Raw genomic sequence first — 14,554 nt, 5'->3', positions numbered from 1 at the left:
AATCAGCATGATAAAATTTAATACAGATGGTCAAATATTTGATTTTTTCTGAGGTGCAAATGTCATGTTTAGTGAAGTGTAAACATTAGCTGGAAATACTAATATTTGAAACTTTTTGCAACCTTTAGTTCTGTTTCTTTCTTGACCCAGATATTAAAAACACAAATACGTTTATATGAGACATTGGGCTATATATTTGACACAGTGAATAAAATTCAAAGTGTTTATACTATCTAAAACTCTAAGACAGAAAGAGATGGAAGAAGTCAGGAGGAATCCACAGAGAACACACTAAAGTAATTGGGCTACTTAGCTCACATAAAGTAAGAAACCCAAAGAAACCCATGATGGAAAGACTGGCTTTATTACTTGCTCCATTGTTTACTGCATTATGTTTATGAACTGCTAATGAGGCCATCAGGTGACATCAGGTGTGATGGCTGATGAACTCCAGCTGCAGGTAGTTTCCTCCCTATGGTGCTGCTCTGCTACAGGGCATCACTGGCTGTCAGGCTGGAATAATGCTTGAGCTTTTACGGCATCTTTTCCTATCCAATAACTACTAGCACATAGTTATATGGCAGCAAAATTAGCTGGATATAATACCCTGAACAAGTCAGATAATGTTTCTGCAATTGAGCTGATTATGTAGAGGAGTATGTGGAATTAATTGGTGGTCCCATGTCAGACTGTGGAGACAATAACAGGACACCATAGCGACCAAACCAACACACAGCATGTTACACATGTATTAAATGTTTCTGTTGTGAGCAAACCAGCAAGGGGTGGTGAATTGTGAGTTATTGCTACTTGGGGTTGGGATACATGCAGGTACTTGCATTGAAGTGTGTCCAAAATCACAAATTAATACACGTTAATAAAGCTATTAAAGGTGCAAATCAGAAAATGAGCAAGATCTCAAAGGAGGAAGATTGATCTTATAATCTTTTTTTAACAAAACCTCAGTTTTTATATCAAATGAGACAAAAAATAACAATTAAGCATCACCCTTTAAAACATCTGTCTCTAAAAGAGACAAAAAGGTATGCAGAACTGCACAGATTCAAACACTGACATTTTATGACATCTGAAAATGTTATTTATTTTTTATTCTTTACCTGAAACACAAATAACATAATAGAATTTTATTTACGTAATATCGACCCCTAAACGAAACCCTGTTCATAAAACAGAACACGTAGATACCGGTTTTTACATTTTGTATGTACGTTTGTGTCATCCAGGGCCATCGTCAGAAAGTCCCTGCAATTTATTTGGTGAACATCTCCATATTCTACCATATTCTAGAAAAGTCTCTCAAAGTGATCCTTGGGGCTGTTGCCCAACTCTTTTGCCTTTACCCTCCAGTAGGTTTAATCCTGTGTGTATGTAAACATTTGACACACCTAGTGTCACTTCTTCATCAAGCCTTTCTGTCTCCTACTCAACTCTCCATATGGCGATTTTGCCATCACGGTGTGCCGAGCCACTCAAGACATAGCGATCCTCGGCGGAGCAGAGAGTCTGGATGCTGTCTGTATGTGCCTGCAGCTCCTTCACCACAGTATGACTCAATGGGTCCATTACCAACACCTGACTTCTCAACTGATCCTCACAGGGATCTCCAACACTGCTCCAGCCGTGACAGCCAACCCAGATCTGAGGGAAGAGAGATCATAGAGAAAAAGCAAAAAATCACAGTTAAAAAATGGCTAAATAAAAAAACTTTTTGTTGTATTCTGTGGTGATGTACACAAAAAAAATATACTTGTATTTCAATCAAAAAGATGCTTCAAGTCACAGTTAACTAAATAACTGCCATCATGACTCTGTCATATTCAATTACCAATGCCTGCTGTATCCATAGTCCACATAATCTCACATTAGCAAAGTGTTTAACAAACAATGCATGTGCAGTGTTAGCATTCAAATTCAAAATATTCAAAATAAGCTTTATTAGCATGAAGTTGGTTTTTTTTTTTCTAAAAAACATGTGGCCAAAAACAGTGTTCAAATAAACATGCACTGTATTGCACCTGGTCCTTGACAGGAATCATACAGGTGACTCCTGAACAGCCTGGCAAGGAGATCCTCTTGGGGGGACGTCTGTGGTTTTTAATTTGCCAGAGACACAGCTCACCTAAGTCTGCACAGCCCGTCCACAACTCGCCTCGCTGGGCACAAACAAAGAGAGCACCCATAAATGCACCAAATCATTTCAACCCTCAGCAGTAAGATGTTAAGCAAAATTTTTCAATTTCCTTTGGTTGCCAGATTGATTCTACCATGGATGTATGTGAATATCAAGGCTTGAGAATTGTAGTTTTCAAAAAGATGAAACTTCTTTCAGCGACATCACAACACCCTACATGTTAAACTCACAGCATATTTTTTCTATATTTTTCTATAGCTAGAAGAGACAAGCCAGCTAAAGGTTGCTTTATCACCTCAGTGATGATCACAAAGCAGCTGAAGCTACTGGGCATGCTCCGCAGATGATCAGGGATTTCCAGTCTTCTTTGTAGAGTCCCACTCTTTTTCAGTTCCACAATGCTGTCACCACAACCTGCAGGTACACAGAACATTATTTTATAAGTAGTTTAAAATTCCTTTTTCCTCTACAGGTTCATGTATAAGTATTTGGTTGAGCAACAGGAAGTCTACACTATGAAATTAGGATTGTAAATTAGGAAGATGGAGCCTCCTCAGAGAGTCAGATAACAACAAAAGGGGTTTCTCCACAAAGAGGGCAACAATGTGAGTATAGAGAGAGCAGAAACATGTTAGGGCACACTTACAGCACCACAGTGTACCATCATGGGTCTGTATAGAGAACAGACGGTCACAGGTGAGATGAAAGTTTCGCTTCACTTTGAGGCTGGCCGAGTCCCACTGCAGAATTGTTCCATCACTGCTGCAGGAGTACGTCTGCTGACTAGGACACAGAGGGTGAAAGAAGATTTCATAAAGAGAAACATTAATGCAGTTCATCTTCAACTCTCATTTAAATATCAACTATTTGAGCCCAAGACTGGCCTCACTCTAGATGACTTTCAAATCAACTTGAGACTTGTGGTAAAGTACAGTTAAAATGACAGTTCTGGGCGACCATTTACATTACAATCCTCCAAACACTAGAAGATTTCATCAGAAGACTAGACCCCACATGTTGTGTTTTTTGAGACCATTTCACAGCCATGAAATCTCAAAGAAGCTCTAAAAAGTCTTCAGAAGATAAACATGGAGTACAATCAAAGTTACCAGATGGCTGGAACGATGCATGTTCTGTTGAACAGCAGCAAACAAAACTTGAGGAAAAGTATGTGAAAATAACCCCACAAGCTACTTTTTTTCTCCCTACTTCACATGGCTCAGTGTACAGTAGTCTGCTTTCTCTCATTGGTTATTGTGGGCATTCTGATGGAAATGGTCTGACCTGGAACTGTGATCATCAAGTTTGAAAACTGAGAGCAGGACAATAGTCATATTTAAACCACACACACTTAAAGAGTTGTTTAGAAAATACCCCAGCAGGTGACCAGATTTACCTGTAAAATTGGTAAACTATGCATGTGACTACCTGCTGTGGTGATCTCTGCCATCCATTGCGAGTCCAGTCACTTCATGTCTATGCTCGGTCAGCTGTTTGTTGCATGACATGCTGTGAGTGTCAATGATGTAGATCACAGAATCCTGAGAGCCTATCCACACCTGATCCTGGTTAAATCCTAGCATGCAGTTCTACAAAAAAAGAAGATGAGACATTGGATGACTGAAAATATCGTTATGAAACGAGTTTAGTGTATTTACAGAATGGTGTGTAGTGTATACTATACATCAGAAAGTTCATAGTGTGAGTGTTTGGCATGTGAATTCTTATCAAAAAACTTTTTTCATAGAGCAGCAAACATTTCAATAGGAAAACAGGATAATCGTAACATTGAACAGCAGTCACAATATACAATTAAAAAAAAAAAAACTTGACAGGTTTTGGTATTCCATGCACATAGTGGTGCGTTCCTTACATTGGAACTGGAAAGTGGGGAGTGGGAATGACGTCATCTCCGAGTGATAAGCTTTCCAGTAGCCAAGTCAGGAAAATTTCCCATAGCAGTAATAATTCTCTATATAAACTTTGTATAATACAATCTATACAGCCAATTTATTGCAACAAACATGAGTCAGAAATGCTAAAATAAACAAAACATAACATGAGGTTAATTACTGTTTACACTCTATGGGTAAATATTTTTCTAACATGGCAGTTGTGAAAATACTAAAAACGCAGAGGCACAGCTCAGCTAATTGATAGGAGGGCACCCTATAGCTGTTGGTTTGGAGGCTCAAAGGCCGCCATATTCCCAATATGGTTCGATGTGGCCGATGATTTGCTTTATAGCTGTTTCAGAAACAGACCGTGATGTTGATCACAGATTTGATGTGTCATGATTATAGCTGCTAATTTGGTGCCACCAGCAGCCTTGACACAGAAATGAGTGTAAGGCCACAGAAATCCAGTGACCTCAAAAACTCAACTTCTGTCGCAACAGGTTTTAAAAAATGATGCAATATGTGAAAACTTTTTAATAAACACCTATTAGAACCTTGTTTTCATTAATGTAGAAGTAGCCTTAGTCAAGACCATGACAGCTATACTTTCTTGATAGATCAATGCAGCTACAGACATCAGAGTACAACATGTCTCCTCTCACCAGCTGTGACTCTCCGACCTGGATGCAGTCCTGCAGCATGGACCAGCTCGCTGCATCAAACACCACCACTTTGCCTTCGCTGAGGGCCACCCACAACTTTGGGTTCATTCCACCTTTGGAGTCATCGCAGGTCAACTGGCCTGGAGGAAGCGAGGTGGGAAGAAGGAGAGGGTCAGAAAGCAGTGAACCACTGAATCGTGGCAGCTCAACATAAAAGACATGGAGCTCTGTTGAAGGCCTTACGTGCAAGGAAGTAAAATTATTTTTCACATTTTCACACATTTTACATAAATAAAAATGCATAATTACACCACTTTTTTAATATATCCTGAGAAAAAATTATAAATAGATGATTATCATTCTTAACCTTATGGCATACTTCAGCTTCAGTTTTGAAAAGCTGCCTGTAACTTCTGTCACTGCTTTAAATCTTAAACTCCAACATTCAAAATCTGCATTAGATGTCTTGTGACTGGAACATTCAGTGAAGAGCAGACGTACAGCTACACAGGGACTCAGAGTGAGAAACATACAGAAAATGCAAAGCACATGATAACTTCTGTGCTCAGAAAGAGTTTCGTTGTGTGGATACTGATAACTGTTAAGCACATGACACAGAAACTTCTTTGATAATTTAAAGTGTAGAGAACATTTCATATATCTGAGGAGGAGATATGGTATTCTGTGTGAAATGAGGCTATTAGCAGAGAACACTGTTACTTGTTCTACATGGTACCTGGTGTGTAAAGCAGCACATGTACAGTCTGAGGTTCAGCCAGGCCCAGTGATGGGTTGATCCTGTGTTTCAAAGTGTCTGAGGTGGTTTGAGACACCGTCATGGGTACTGGTCAGAAGAAAACAATGAATATCAAAGAGATGACACACAGGGACAAGGTTTAAAAAGGCACAACAAAAAAAGAAGAGAAAGAACTTGAGCAAAAAGGAAGTTGGCTATTCCAATTTTTCAGGCCAAAATGCCAAACATAACACCTTCTCACATTATGAGTTAGCTCACGTGAATACCATTGGGTGTTGTTCTGACAATAACAGCCTTGGGTCTAAAGAATACAAGATTCCTTGCACAATTTTAATTCAGTCAACAGCTACTTATCTGATTCGTTGCAGAAGTTAAATAATATAAAATAAAAATTTCAATCAGAGTGATACTACATAAATTGTACTACAGAAAATTTTATAGGGGAACACCAGAGTAAGCCACCTTTGTGTTTCAACTTGTCAAAGTAGGCCAGCTTTGAGGCGGCAGTGATGGACCTCTGGGGCTGCAGGCAGCCCGTGACAGCATCCATTAAGAGGACATTCGTCAAGGCTTGAGTCACATACTGAGGGTCCTTTAGGAAAAACAGTGTTGAACATAATATCTAATGTCATAAGTAGTCAAAATACATCATGATTGGCAATCATAAAAAGCTAATTTTCTTATTCAGTAAAAAGCTTCTGCCACAGAGATGAAAGATGGTTATTAGCCCTTTATTCTTCGAGCAGCAGCCAAAAAATATTCTCCATTAACCAAAACATAGTTTCTCATTATGGTTGCAAAAATCCATGAATTTTCGAAGATGGAAACGTTCTATTGGAATTTTCAGAAGTTATTTTGAATTAATTAATTAAATTAATCAAATGTATGAATATGAAAAACTTTGGTTTGTTGTACGCAGAAATGCATGAGAACATGTCTAATGCAATAATTTCAAATCAAGTTGATGACAAGAAAATAAAATAGGAAAATTTCTAAGACAAAATTTCCCGGGAGTTCTTTTTTAGAAAAATTCATGTAAGTCAATGGGGACGAAACCCTGGAAATTTCATATACTCGTGAGCTTAAACTCCCATGAAAATTTTCAGGAAACTTACCTGAAATTAACCAGGAATTTTCCACCTCTTTGCACCCCTATTTGTCACAGATCTCAGGATTAAAAATCAAATCCTTTTTTGTCTGACTACAATAACGGCTGAGCCATAAGGGCCGGAAAAGTCCCAACACTGAGACTCAGTTTACCTTGTGCTGGTCGGCCATCTTGCGTCCAGCACACATCTCTTTCACTACAAGGTTCCAGAGTTCAGCCTCTGTCTTTAAGTTCGCCTCAAAAACCTTCGACCTGCTGGAGGTGTGGATACGGAGCGAAGGAATACGAACAAGTAGAACAGGAGCTGAAGCAATTTTAACCTCCTGCACAGAAAAAAAAGAGTTTTTTAGAGAACAAAGGGTCAAAAGTCTATTTAAACTAAAACTAAAGAAACTACAATTTGAAGAGAAAGGGGTTTAACCTTTATGTCTCTGAAGTTTGTGATTTCCACAAACCCTGGTTTTCCTTCTGTAAGCAAGAACAGACGCTTCTGTGTCATGGCCATTTTACCAACACCATCAGAGGTCTTGATACATGAAGAAACCTTGTAGACACACTCGCTATTGTCCAGGCGGTCTATGACCTCAGAGGGCAAGTTTACATCCTGTGCCTCAGCCTCCATGTCCTTCCAGACTGTGTAGAAGTTTCCGAAGACTTCAGGGTCTACTTGCTTTGGATGACCTGTGTAAGAAAATAGTAAACCAATAATGGGGTCATACAGACTGACAAAAATGTGGAAGACATGTCGATGATATTTAATCTCAAAGCAATTTATTTTAATTCCAATCTGCTTATTTGATAAAAACACTTGATCATCCCACAAAGACAAAAAGACAGATGGTACTCTTTCTTTGATTATCTCATGATCTAGCTGCTTATTGGAAATAAGAACTGCATGCATAAAGTGCATGTCGCTCATTTTCTTCTATAGTGACAAGATTTTTGAGGGCAAAATCAAGCTACTATCAGGGATTATGCTGATTACTTAATGACTTCTTTGGTTAGTTCTAAACTAAGTAATCTCCTTAAGATTTAAGATACATTTGAATTCAATTATCAAAGGACGAAGCATCAACACCGAATTGAAACCAGTTGTGGTCAAATTTTTTAACTTTTTAGTTTTTATTGTCCTTTTTATGTATTCAATTTATTTGCTTTGAGAACTCTGTATTAAATTCACGAGAGAAAGAAATCAATTATTAACCAGAATGAACCAGCACATGGTGTACAGCACATGGTGTACATTGTGCTTATAGATCTTGAATAGTCTGTAGAAAATCATCTTTCGTCAAACAACAAGTAGACATATTCATTCAATTCTACTGATGTGTATTTAAGTAATACTGATAGACAATATGAACACTGTGTCTGTTCACATCTTATCAGAAGATCTGGAGATGTGTTTAGTCAACATCAGCCCTTTTATCCTCACTTACCATCAGCGAGAGCATCAAATAGACGGTTGATTGTTGAGACATCTTTGATAATTCCACACTCCTGGACGCAGCGCACAAAATCTTCCTGATGCAGACTTTTTTGGGGGAGTTGGAACTTCTTGACGTGGTCATCAGGCTGCACCGTCTTCTCATTTTCAGTCTTCACCTAACAGATGATTGTCAAATTCATCATCAGCACTCAATCACCGGCAGAGGCAGGCTAACAACATCATCCATCATATTTCTAGTGGGGTGGGATTTGTGACTAGCCTTGAGCATGAGTCTCTTGAGTTCAGGTCTTGCTTCCACTTGATGTCTCTCCTCTTTGTGCAGTGAATCTATGAGTGATGTGACCAGCTGCGTGGGGAAGATTGCCATGTCTGTCTTGTAGAGGTTTTGGAAGTCACTCAGGGCATCCAGCCTCCGCAAACACAGTGTGTTAACAAAACCACGAAGGTAGAAGAACCTACAAAGGTAAAATGGTTACAATCAAGTGAAAAGGATTTTTTTTCATTGAGAGAAATATGAAGAAATAGAGAATGAGAGAAACAACTGAACACGAAAACAAAGCAACTAAAAATGCAAATACGCAGGTGGTGTTAGGCAGATTACCTGGCCAGCAGAGTTGGATTCTCACGCTGAGCAGAGAAAATAGATTTTCCAAGCTGCTGGATCAGCTCACTGTAGTAATTCTGGACTGCATGAAAGGACTGAGAAACTGGGAATTCTGGGAGCTTAAACACCTTTACTGGCTTTGGGGAAGTTCTCAGTTCTAAGAGAAGAAGACAGAAGGAGGGGAGTGAGAGAGAAATTTTAAGAATGAGATTTCTGTTCAAATCTTTACAGTTTGCTCCTGTCATACCACAATTTTCCTCCTGTCTTACCAGGTTCAGGCTTGAGGATCCCACTCGGCTGTGTGTTCCTCTGGAGGCTGAAAGTTCTGTCGTCTACCAGGTTAGGGAGGCTCATCCCCAGCCTCTTACTGAGCTTGCCTTCTGTAAGAGAGCTCTTTCTTCGAGCTTGAATCTCCTGCATGGTGGGTCTACGTGGGACTTCAACCATGGCCTTAATCCTTTATGAGATGTGATAGAAGCAGTTGATTTCAAGATTGCATCCAAGATTTATAAGGATATGAAGAAAGTATGATCCATGGTCTCCGTCTGTTTATTCATTATTAATATGGAACTATACTGAGTGTGGGTATCTCTCTGCTATGTCTTTTTTTGTATTTACATCAATATGTTGCACTGATGATATCAATAAGGAATACAAAAATGTACAGTGGCATTTCACCAGGGGACAGTCTGGCCACTGGCACTTGTTGCTGGTCCCCTAGTAGCCAGTGAGATATCAGGAGCATTTTATTGCAGGAAACTTACTAACATGTTAAGTCAAGAACTTGTGACTATTGTTGTTTTCGCAGCGTTCTATATAGGCAAGATAACTTGCCTCTCAATCTCAGAGCGAGTGCTGAGCTCCAACCGAGCAAAATCGTCCACTTTCTTGTTGAGGCGATCTTTGAGGAAGAAGTGAAAAATGTGGGTCTCTAACACCTGCAATAAACAAATTCATATAAAGATAGGTGCCAGCTGACTTCCCCTACCCAAATGAAAAATAAAAATGTCACTCGTGTCGTATTTTAAAGCTGTGTTTACCTTTTTGTAAAACAGCTGTTCAGATGCCTCTCTGGTTTTCAGGAACTCCTGACTGTTAAACACTCGATGTTCATAGTTCAGATGACAGCTAACATCCCTGTTATTGATAAAACAATTTGTGTTTATTCATTTTAGGGACTCAAAATATTAGATACATGTGGGGAAAAAAGGAACCTGAATATGTTGACAATCAGTTCCAGTGTGATCCTTTGGATGTCATGGTTGAGATTTTGTTGCCATACTCTTCTCTGGGCTCGCTGCTCATTGATGTCGGTGCAGCTTGTGTGGCCGCATTGATACATGTCAAAGTGTATCTGCAGGGTCTGACATCTGCAGATACACAGTTATACTGATTAAAATAACAAATGCGTACCGACGAATATTTACTAAGTCTTAAAAATAAATCACTGTCTCAGAATAAGTACCTCTCTATGAAGCAGTCTGCAGCAGCCTGGGGAATCTCTGGGAGACCCAGGCTTTTAGAATGAGAGGTAGAAACATGTCCACTGTCAATGTTGATCAGGACCAAATCATCTGTTTCCTAGATGGTGGAAGATTTAGGTTAGATGACAATATAACTAAGTATTTAAGTGAAACAGATGCCTGTATTTGGTAAAGCAAGAGTAAATTTTACGCTTATGCAAGTGTTATACCATTGTTTTTTTAACATAACTTCAGAAAATGCTAGATATTCCAACGACATACTACTGATTTCACAGGCATCACACACCATTGTCCTTGTTTCCTTCATTTTTGCTCATATTTCAATTTTCAAAAATCTTTCACAACAAACTTAGTATTTGTATAAAATTTTAACTTGTTGTCTCGAAGTGTACTCACAGCAGCAACTTCTTGAAAATAGCTGAGATGGCAGCCCATGAGAAAGGCAGTTGGAGCCATGAGAAAGTCCAGCATGCCTCTGGACAAGACGGGAACATATGGCTGCTGCCATGACAGAGGCTGCAAAGAAAGATAAGAGAGGCATAGATGGATATGGATCAACAGATCAGAGGGGTGGATGCTTTTATGTAAGACTGTTGAAAATTACACATCATTAGAACCTCTCTAGATACACTGGGTGTTATCCACACATCAGACTGCTACTCAAAACATTTTTTGCCCTTTGCAGATATTTCATACTGACCTGCAGAAAAAGCAACAAGCTCTCTGCCACAAGCGTAAGTCTGGCCCAAACAGAAGAAAATAACACGACCCGCTGCTCCTGCAGGAGACAAGACAGCATCTACAGAGAAATGGTCAAAAACGTTCTGTTTTAGCATGATAAATACAACAGGTGTCCATTGTGTGTGTGCATGTGTGTGTGTGTGTGTGTGTGTGTGTGTGTGTGTGAGATACCTGCAGTAGTTGCTGGGGCCTGAAGCAGAGGAAAGGAAGATGAAGATCTAAATCTATCACTCGATGGTCTTTGTCCTCTCTGGACGGTAACATGACAGTGAGAGGACGCAAGGTGAATGACTGAAAAACATACACAAGGTTTAAGTTTGGTCTGACACACATGCACAGATACACTGTTGCTATTTCTGCATTGCTTACAAGTTTGCTACATTAACTTTGTCAAAACATAGATTTAACTCGTGTTTTTTAAAAATGTAAACAGAACCAAAAGACTAAACAATCCACATACCAGATGTAGCGGTCCAGGAGGGGGGATAGGAACCAGTGCCAGTTTGGCTGTAAACTCCTTTACTCTCTCCTCCATGTCTGATAAACGACAAGTTCTTAGCTGGATTAACAGACTGACATGGGAACAAAAAGAGGGAACACAAAACAGATATGTAAACAAGTAATGAAACTTTATAAGTGCAACAATACCGTAAAATCTTGTAATACTAAATTATCAAAGATAATAAAATGTAAAAAATCTCTCCCTCTTTCACTCACTCACTCACACACCACTCACACACTTAAAAAAGCCATGTATCTTAGTGTTCTGTTTCTCACCATGACAGACAGTCTTTGAGAGCAGTGAAGTAAGGATACTTGGATATGACACAGATACTGTAGGCAGAGAAAAACTGAGAAAACTTTGCAGACCTAGAACCATTCTGGAAAACAGACATCCCTTCCTGTTAAAAAAAAAATAAAAATCAGGAAACACATTCACCTCTTTACATTTTATTCTTTGTTGCTTCACGATACATGTACACATTTCATGGACTCATGCTCAGTTAAGTTACCAACTGCTATGGCCACTTTGTCTACAGTGATATTTAACAATCAGGTTGTAGCAATAAAACAAAGTTAGCATTTAGACTAAAACTATAGGTAGGTGTGTGGGGTACTGCATGCACTAAAACAAACCATTATTGGCCGGAAGCACTGCATTACAGCTCCATGAGTCTTGTTACCGAGGACATCAGTAAAAACCAGGAAGTGATATTGTTCATCCTCCTGTTTATTGGTTACTTGGAGCCCATCTGGTAGAAAAATATGTGTAACACATGTAAAACATCGGTGCAAAATAATACAGATGGTTATTCAATAGATGGATTTTATGTGCATGCACAAAAAAATGCCATATACTTTAACATCTTTTATATATACATATATATATATATATATATATATATATATATATATATATGTGTGTGTGTGTGTGTGTGTGTGTGTGTGTGTGTGTGTGTGTGTGTGTGTGTGTAGTTTGTATGTGTGTGTACAAACAAGCCAGGTAATATCAAATACCGGGGAAGCAGAGCTGAGGTAGAGCCATGAGGTCGATGTCTTTAGGAACACTGACATCCTCACCTCCTAAAATGATTCAAAAGTAATATACTGTGACACAAGCACTGATAAACACATTAGTGGAACTATGTTAGGAGTAAATCAGAAACGAACTTTTTGACGTTTTGTACAGGCAGATACCTTGATTAGGAGCAACTGCACCTGATTGAGGTTTTTCTCTCTTTTTCCTGAGGAATGAGCGCCTTCTCTTACCATGTGGCCTTACTAATTCTCTCTCAGTTTGTGGTCTGCTAATGAAGGGAGGCACCAGGACATGCAGTACCTCTGGCTCAAACACCAGCTGCTCTGGATTTCCATTACTGCTAATGGCCTACATGGAAGATAAGACATGGAGAATTTTGGTTTACCCTGTAAAGTTTTGACAAAAGGAATATCAATATAGAACACACTGTCCGGATATTTCCTGTACTGAATTGTTTTGGGCTTATGTAAGAAAAATAGGACTGTAGCAACAAACCAAATCATTGATGTATGAAGTCAACACTACGACCATTTACTGAGATTTGAGATTTCCCATCAGGTGTGCTTTTACATCTGTTTGGAAATGAATACCTGGTAAACCTCTCTGAGCTTGTCACCAGATGCTCCAATCACCACACAGGCCTCTAATAGAACAGGAGGAAGATGGTCGGCCATCACACATAGCGGATCAGAATCTAGTGAGACCAGCAGAACTGGGCCAGAGTCCCCTTAGACCTGCAAGATCACAGCCACAGTATTTATTTCAGCTGGTGTGTTTGTAAGGCACATGTGCGGTCAGCCCTCTTCATTTTTTTCAGCATGAGACCATCTACATTCAGTTAAACAGTCACATGACATTACAGCATTCTTTTCCATGCATTTCCATTCAAAGACAAAAAAACACATAGTTTCACAAAAATATATATAAAAAGTGTCACATCTGCTAAAACAAGGTAAGGTATTTGAACTCTGCAAACAGTAAGTACACTTGTGTAAAATGAAATATTTACAAAAGATATGGGAGGTCATTTTGCATTTCTTTAGCATAAACATGAATTTAAGCCATCATCGTGTCCTGGAAAGAGAGCAATTATCACATCTTTGGAGTGGAATTAGGAGAAACTGATAATGTATAAGTCTTATTCTCGTCTTTTCATTTTTCTCGTTGCAAATCCAGAAAATCACAACAAAAGAATCTTCAGTTTTCAAAAATAATGGCAGTCATACATATCCTCAGTAAAGCAACACGACGAAACTCTTTTGAATCAGATTAATCACACATAGACGGATAACAAGTTAGTTACTTCAGTCATGTTTGAGTGAGCGCATTTAAGAACCTCACAATCACTAAAAAGTCCAAGTTAGGTGTAAGTAAAACAGACCTACCTCTGGGCTCAAGTGGCTCAAGAAAAATCTTTGTCACACTCTTTCAGCCAAAGCAGCATTTACTGAAGGAATTCAATAGGATGTACTTTTAAATTCTTCTTCGCATGCGTCGAACATCGACACAGAGTGATACGGATCCATTAAAGTCCAGTGAATTGAACTTCTGCTTGAACCAATTCAGGTGTAGCTGTTCTGTTTATCATGTAACGAGTCACGAGCTTCGCAGGTGAAAGGACGCTTCCAGTCCGTCTCGCGACTTTTTTTTAGAGATAACGTGAGAGCAAACTCATATCGGTCAGTGAATGACCTATCATTAGAAATTACACATGGATTCAAGCAGAAATACCGTACTTATTCACTCTCCTTCACTTTCTTGACAACTGCCAGAATTCCCAAAAATCTGCAACTACGCAGCAGGCTCCAGTCGGTCTGCGGTACGGTACTGGATGGCACGAGCTCGCCGGTCCCCATGTTTACTGTCACTCTGCTTCCTGTTTCTGTTTGCAGTTTATTCAAATGGTGTGGATTTTCTAAACATGCGCACTGCGAACCCGGGGAGGCAGATTAGTGTAATTTAATGATAATAATAAGGCTACGCTAGTTTGCAGATTGGGATACTGATTACAATTTCATTTAATTTACGCTTAACTTTTTGCAAATTTTATAAGGACAGATTTTTTTAGACGAATCTAAGACCGGTTGACTGAAACAAACCTTAATAGGCCTAACGCTTTTAAATTGATTCGGATTGAGGCTTTCTGGTTAGATGCTGACTT

General features: G+C 39.1%; 1 protein-coding gene across 1 annotated transcript; it reads right to left on the bottom strand.

Moving 5' to 3' along the window:
• Positions 1-1,429: 1,429 nt before the first annotated feature.
• Positions 1,430-14,264, bottom strand: LOC141801293 (DENN domain-containing protein 3-like). The gene is made up of 28 exons (XM_074684286.1): positions 13,779-14,264; positions 12,984-13,127; positions 12,552-12,741; positions 12,372-12,437; positions 11,991-12,106; positions 11,631-11,755; positions 11,314-11,425; positions 11,025-11,144; positions 10,813-10,911; positions 10,509-10,628; positions 10,094-10,209; positions 9,843-9,998; positions 9,669-9,765; positions 9,463-9,566; positions 8,898-9,085; positions 8,626-8,785; positions 8,284-8,479; positions 8,014-8,179; positions 6,999-7,258; positions 6,730-6,900; positions 5,932-6,061; positions 5,449-5,556; positions 4,713-4,852; positions 3,581-3,741; positions 2,799-2,935; positions 2,448-2,566; positions 2,037-2,174; positions 1,430-1,659 (listed from the first exon to the last, which is right to left on the bottom strand). Exons 2-28 carry the CDS (start codon positions 13,065-13,067, stop codon positions 1,441-1,443), a joined length of 3,798 nt encoding a protein of 1,265 aa, XP_074540387.1. The 5' UTR covers positions 13,068-13,127; positions 13,779-14,264; the 3' UTR covers positions 1,430-1,440.
• Between the last annotated feature and the right edge of the window lie 290 nt (positions 14,265-14,554).

Source organism: Halichoeres trimaculatus, unplaced genomic scaffold (genome assembly GCF_033239565.1).
Source record: "Halichoeres trimaculatus isolate MK-OKI-2021-1 unplaced genomic scaffold, fHalTri1.1 fHalTri1_scaffold_12, whole genome shotgun sequence".
Taxonomy (NCBI): Eukaryota; Metazoa; Chordata; class Actinopteri; order Labriformes; family Labridae; genus Halichoeres; species Halichoeres trimaculatus.
The sequence above is the reverse complement of the archived record's forward strand: the minus strand, read 5'-3'. Positions and strand labels throughout refer to the sequence as shown.